The sequence below is a fragment of the Pieris rapae genome, chromosome 11 (assembly GCF_905147795.1).
Source record: "Pieris rapae chromosome 11, ilPieRapa1.1, whole genome shotgun sequence".
NCBI lineage: Eukaryota > Metazoa > Arthropoda > Insecta > Lepidoptera > Pieridae > Pieris > Pieris rapae.
In genome coordinates, this window is record NC_059519.1 from 1,950,384 (window position 1) to 1,957,306 (window position 6,923).

The following is a 6,923-nucleotide window of genomic DNA, read 5'->3' on the forward strand; positions in this document are numbered from 1 at the left end:
TTTCTAAAAAAGAGCTCAACAAAAGATCTCCTTGAATCCTCTACAATTCGATCCGTAATTCATACGAAATACTTGGTGTATATTTTGGTCACGCTAATAATGTCTTTTTTGTTATATTTTTACAGACGACGATTACGACAGTAATTAAATCTTTCTTTGTTGAGCGGCCCAAAAGCAACGAGAGCCGACCAACAGAGCGATGGGCCGACGAGACCGAACGGCTAGCAGGAAAAAATTGACGATGTTAAAAAATAAAATGGGGTGGAAATCGCCTTCTCCCAGACAGGGTTCGCATCTTAGAGTAATCAGGAAAATCTATATTTCTAAATATTTCAATAGGACGTGGATGAATAAAGTATTATTATTAATAATTGTTTATGTTGGAATCTTAGCAAGTACTGACGCAAGACATTTTTAGTTCCATAAAACAAAGTTATCACAAATATATCACTTCCTATGTAAAATAATTAGGTAAAGTCATAACCAAAATGCGAAAAGAAAGCGCCTTCGTAACTTTTTGAGAAATAACATTTAAATTATGTATTTTCAATGCCATATTATAATAAAACGAACTTATTATTTTTATTTACAATTTATTTATTAACAAACGGCACAAAAGACATATTGTGTGTCCATACCATTATAAGTTAATTGTAATTTTGCCATTATATTGACTCTCCAACCTGAGGCCATATTTTGGATTCCCGGCACAAAGACTTTCTGTTCACCCACTCACACGGTGAAAAAACATCGTAAGATTACAATACAAGTAATACTTATACACGGAACAAAAATCTACGGTACCACAGAAGGCATCTTCTTGCATAATTAGAAAAAAACAAATGATTACGAAACAAATATCAATGTGGTATTGCCATGGGTTTTGTTTAACAGTGTTTTTATTGTTTTGTATTTACAACAGTTAACTTAAAAACATCTCAGTACTACTGCAAATGGGGAAAACGTAGATCGGTGTCGCTGAGATTTTCTTTCATCCACTTGTCTGCTTGAGCTATCATCTCGTCGTCAAAGTAGTCGCGCCAACCACCTGTCTTGCCTGTTGAATTATTTTTGTTAATTAGCAATCATTGAAATGTGTCTACCGATGCCTATATATTGCGTAGAACGTGTTATAAATTGAAAAAAATAAGCAATATATAGGAATGTATCATCTATTCTTCAAATATTTAAGTCCAATACGATATGTATTTCGCAGCCAAGTAGCATAATTAGCCGTTCAATTAACAATCTAGTGTCTTTACAGCCATTTAATCAAACAGCTGGGCAAATGATATAAATCGATGACCTTACTTGCCTATCCTGTTTTTTTTAATTTAGTTCCACTGTCTGATCTGATAGCTACTCCAAACTGTCAATAAAGCGTCGGCAAACAACAAATTTGATGAAGCTTTCCAAAGTTTCATGAAAAAATTGTATGGAAGAGGGTAGTTACACTAAGAGTAAGAACACTAATAACTTTTTTTTACGCCTAAAATATATTAAATAAGGAATTTCTTATGTCAGATATTTTCAGCTTTATTCTGTCACATGAATGGTCTAAGCATTATATAACCAGTTTATTTAATGTTGTAACAATTGCTGCGGCTGTATTGCTTAGAGAAATAAAGTATTTTTTTAATCGAATATACCTCTCGGCTTTGTTATATAAAATCACGAGACCACCATGACGAGTGAGAAACTATCTCTATCTCTTAACAGTATATGTTGACAAATAAAGTTTACCTTTTCTTATAAACTCGTCTTTGGGATTCAACAACCCGACTTCCTTCATACTATCATTGTTCACAGATGTATTGTACTTGAAGTTCTTAATATCCAGATGGTCACAGAGTATTGCTATTTGGTCGTCTGTGTATTGTTTACCCAAAAACTTGCAAACTTTGCGCACTTCGCGGTTCAGATCCTGGTTAAATATACGTGGTAAAGTAATGGTACAAGTAATGATTGTAAAAACAACTTTGGTAGTAATTATTTTAGAACAAAATTAGTTAGGATGAAAAATTTGGTAAGGTACAATTACGTGTGTAACTTTTCGTGGTTCGTTAGTTAAACTCTAAAGTGATCTTTTCTTGTATTTTTAATATTCATAATCTTACTGATGAAAGAACTAACCAAACTTTTTTCAATTCGAACCAGTACAGTAGTAGTTCCAACGCGCATACTTTACACTGAGTTTTTATTTTAATAATAGTGATTTGCTTTGCAAACATACCTTCTTTAAGTCTTCATAGAACAAAAACAACAAATTTGGATTGTGCCGTTTCTCCCATGCTTCTTTTAGATGTTCGAAGAATGGCGTCCAATAATCTAAAATAATTCAGTTGATATATATTTTTTACAATATTCTCAACCAACTTCAAAAGTTGGATACGGTCGCTGGGCAGGCGGAAAATAATAATCGGCTTAAATATAAGTCTTTTCTCCAACTTTGGTCGACTTTAGGACCGTAGGCTTCTGGTACACAGGCGTTAATTAAAGCTTTAAATGGCCGTCTGGTAGATAGTACCAGTGACCCCAGACCTGGTGCTTTCCTCGCTCATATCATCATCAACGCTGCCAGCGTTAAAGGTACACTGCCACAGAGACCAAACTTTTGATTTTTTTTTCTATTTATCATTTTTTTTTTATAATTACTGTATAATTTATGTAATTTTGAGAGACATTTATACGAAATTGTGAAACTTATACAACCTACACTAGATCCGGTAAAATATTTTTTGTTTGGAGGCGATGAGTATAATATTCATGCTGAATTAGATGCTATATAATAAAAATTTAAAGATACTATAGGTGGTGCCATCTACAATCATTGAAAAGCATACTCACGTAAGTCGTTAGTAAAGTAATGCCAAAACGTTTTGAAGTCTCCATCGAAGCCCATATTTCTTGAGGACCGGCACAAATAATAGAAGGAAACGGCTGCATCACGTGGGTCTCTTGCTACGTACACCACTTTTGCATCCAGCACTTTCGGTGACAGTAGCGACAGTGGCAGATGAGTTTTAATGAACCTTGGAGAAGGCATATCTGCCACCTTCCGTACAATGGATTGAGAAAATGCACCCAATTTCTTTAGTTTTACCTCGTCGTTTTTTAGCCCTTCCTCAAGTTCAGCGACAAGCTTTGGGTGAAACATCATGGTGCTCCTATGAAAGAATAATATCTTTAGACGATTAAGTTAAAACAGTAATTATGTATATTCTATACAATTCCTCATTAGGCAATTCTAGGAAAAAATCGTTCATTTATCGGGATAAGCCAATCGCTTCAAATATTCTGGCGTTTTTTATTTAAGGAAAAATAAAAAGAAAAAACTTTGTATAAAAATAATGTTTAGTCAAAAGAGAACGTTCAGTAGTATTCTCTATGTCGACTTCCTTCCATTTGAAATATCATTTTAGGTAATTTTTTAGTTTAAAATTAAACTACTGTTGAACACTAAAATATTGACAAAACAATTAAACATTTTGAATTGTTCATGAATATAAAGTTTTGATTTTAAGAAAGAGGAGTAATTTATTTTTCTTTGCGATCGTTGATTGGTAGAGATTTAATTTAATAGGAATAGCCGTGTGCAGTCTTTTATTAATTACAGTATATATATATATTAAAACTTGAATCTCGTCTAATTATGACATAAGAAAAATGGAATTCATCACGAGTATTAATTTTGAATAAAATATGGATGGTAAGAAGGCAGCAGAAGAAGAAGGTAGATGAAGCAGTCTAGCTACTGACTGGCTCGAAGGACCAATTGGCTAAGGTGGAGACGTTGTCTAAATGCTTAGCGTCCGAAATAACTTAATGTCGCAATGTAGACGTATAATGTAAGCGTCGCTACATACGATAGTTTTTAAATAACTTCGTAATAATCAAGGAGGTACCTACCGCGCAAACATTTCTATTATTCTACGCGGGTAACGCAAATCTCCTTGTTAGACGGTATAATCTCTTATCTGATATTGAGTTAATTAGGAACCCTATAAAGTGTCAGGATATGTTTTAATAATACTTACTCTATAAACGGGAATCTGTCTGTTAGTAAAACCGATTTTGCCGTTTTGTAATCCAAGTCATTCGCAACCAACCACACTAACTCTTGAGTCCATGTAGTTCCTGTAATTTATTTTATATTTACTCTCAAACATTACACATGATATAAGGAGGACAATCATATACTTATGAATATATGTAATAGAATGTATATGTGTGAAAATAATACGAGAACTTAAGAAGGCTTAGCGGTAACCAGACCCATGCATCCCATCACAACATCACAATCAAGTATCTCGCAATATCTCAGCACACAACTCAAGAGAGGACAGTTTGTATGGAAGATATCGCATGGATCGAAGCCTCCGCATACATACACTGTAAATACATGATTATGTAGGAATAAACACAATCACAATAATCGCAAAATATATTAACACAGAAAGGTTTCTAAGTCACCATTTTTCATCACATTGTAAATCCAACACAATATGTTAAGGATCATTAAATGATGAACACAAACGTGTGTATAATGGATTTTTTTTTCTAGTTAAACGTGTACTGGATTGAGATTTTAGCAAGCAATGCCGTATGAATATGCACTATATTGTAATGATACACTCCATCCATGACGTCACGAAAAATCTTTTAACACATTGAATGTTTAAACAATGGACACCAAGTAAGAAAGCAAAACTTTTCATGGCAAATATTGATTAAGTTAATATGAATGTTTGAAAATATGTATGTGTTAATACTTTTTATTCAGAAAAAAAATTTTAGTGTGTGGTCAGCATACAGGTCCGTCGTGTGCCGAATACTCGGATCCGAGGGTGGCACCGCTGCTATCCGCTACTCGGATTCCGACTCGGATAACTTGTTAAGGCGATTGTCGTAGGTTTGAAGCGAATTAATTAAATTATTATTGTACGCAATCATCTAAAGTGGAAATGAAGGCCTTAATTTTAATAAAAATATTAAAATTACCTGATCTTGCATATGTAACAACATACACATCGCTTGGTCGTACTTCTAAGTTGTAGATCTCTGCTGCTATGTCTCTGAAAGTTTGTGTGAGAACATAGCCCTTAGGCCCTACACGAACGAAACCTCCTCGTTCACCTGAAAATTAATTCCTGGCATTTGACTAAACTTACATACACGTATTCTTTTCGTTCAAGGGTTTTTTTTTTTAATTTTCACTCTACTCCCCTGCCATAGTGTCCAGGGACTTTATGTATCACTGCTACTATTTAACGCGTCGGTAATATTTTTATTAACAATATATATAAACAATATTCGTTCAAGGGTTTTACAATCTCAATAACAATTAAATAAAAGAAGTGTTTTGGAGGCAAGGATTAAGGATATTAATTGGAGTAAGCAATAGTTTAAGGAAATTTTTAGCTTGAAAAACTTTTTAAAAATGAACATATTGTACAGTTTCTGGGTCATATAGTGCGGCTTAAAAATTAAATGTCCTCCATGGATTTTATTTATGCTCTTTATCAACCACTTGCGTACAACAATAGAATATATGCAACTCAATAATTTCAATGAAACGAATCAATGCAATGTAACCTTTGAATAGAAGGCCTACGTCTGGTAACTCTCTCGGGCGTAAATCCCACTATGTAGAAAATCGCCACGTTTATAAAACTAAGAAAGGTCGAGTGAGAAAAATGTACTGCCTTGGCTTGTACACTTATTATACATATATACAATTATTATAGAGTCAATTAGTAAAAGCTACAATAACAAAAAAAAAGATAATTTCTTTTTTTTAATTAATTGCGAATCTAACAAAATAAACTACTTATTCAGAGCTTGATATATTCGGTATTAGAGTGTTTAATTGAAAGAAAGTTTGTTAAGTGACCAATGTTAAGAAAAAACATACTACTTAAATTGGAAGTGTAATAGTAATAATAATAGTAATATATTTATTGTATTTTTATTTTTTGTGACGTTTATATTTATCAAAATTTTCATGAATTTTAAAAAAGATAACTTGTCACATATGATAAAGGATTATAGATGATGTGGAAAATTTTAAAACTTAAATAAACTTTTGGAGGCGGGTATGTTGCTGACCTACGACGCGAATTTCTATGTGTAGTATTAGTATAAGCATCAATTGTTTATGTTTTTCATACAAACACTTTTGAATTGTATTTCATACAAAAACGCCAGTAATACTTATTAGCTCTGAGTTAATCTACATTTAGTAAAACGTATTTTTTTTAAATACAGCCAAATTAAATTAAACAAATAAGACAAGTCAGTCTAAAATGACTTACCTGTAAAAAGTTTCATCATCGCTTTATTGGTTTCTGGTTCCACATCCTTAATTTCCAATGGATACTCCATTTTAGATGAATATATTTTTTTCGTTGATTGTATCTCCGTCGCTGATTGAAGTGAACTGAAAATCAATACCTGGTAAGCTCTTTTTATTCACGAGTATGAATTACAAACATACAATTTGAAGAAGATACGACAAGATAATTTTCGTGTTGATTATATTATTACGTAATTAATCACTATCGCGAGATATATATCAATGGCTTCGATGTGACATTACTATATAATTTATAATGTTACTAATACATTATTATATATTATATAATAATGTATCCACATAATTTATTTATGTACTAAAAGGACTTTCGCTTGTCTTCCTTTTTAATTGTCATTGAACGCCGAACAAGAGAGTTATTAGAAAAGTAATAATTCCTACTTTAAGACATCAGAGGAAATATAGAATATTCTCGGTAGAGCTATGTATAATTTATTTGTCACCTGTAAACTATTAAAGTAACAGACTCTATTTTTGAATCATATTTAAGTTTCATTGTTCTATACCCGGGAAGATAAGAGTATTAGATGATCTGCAAAACCAACAAGTT

The 6,923-nt window shown here is 32.5% G+C and overlaps 1 protein-coding gene across 1 annotated transcript; it reads right to left on the reverse strand.

Annotated features, from left to right (window-relative positions):
- Positions 1-776: 776 nt before the first annotated feature.
- On the reverse strand, positions 777-6,461 carry LOC110996909 (sulfotransferase 1C4). The gene is made up of 7 exons (XM_022264810.2): positions 6,315-6,461; positions 5,002-5,136; positions 4,038-4,137; positions 2,848-3,167; positions 2,234-2,328; positions 1,744-1,924; positions 777-1,057 (listed from the first exon to the last, which is right to left on the reverse strand). Exons 1-7 carry the CDS (start codon positions 6,382-6,384, stop codon positions 945-947), a joined length of 1,014 nt encoding a protein of 337 aa, XP_022120502.2. The 5' UTR covers positions 6,385-6,461; the 3' UTR covers positions 777-944.
- Between the last annotated feature and the right edge of the window lie 462 nt (positions 6,462-6,923).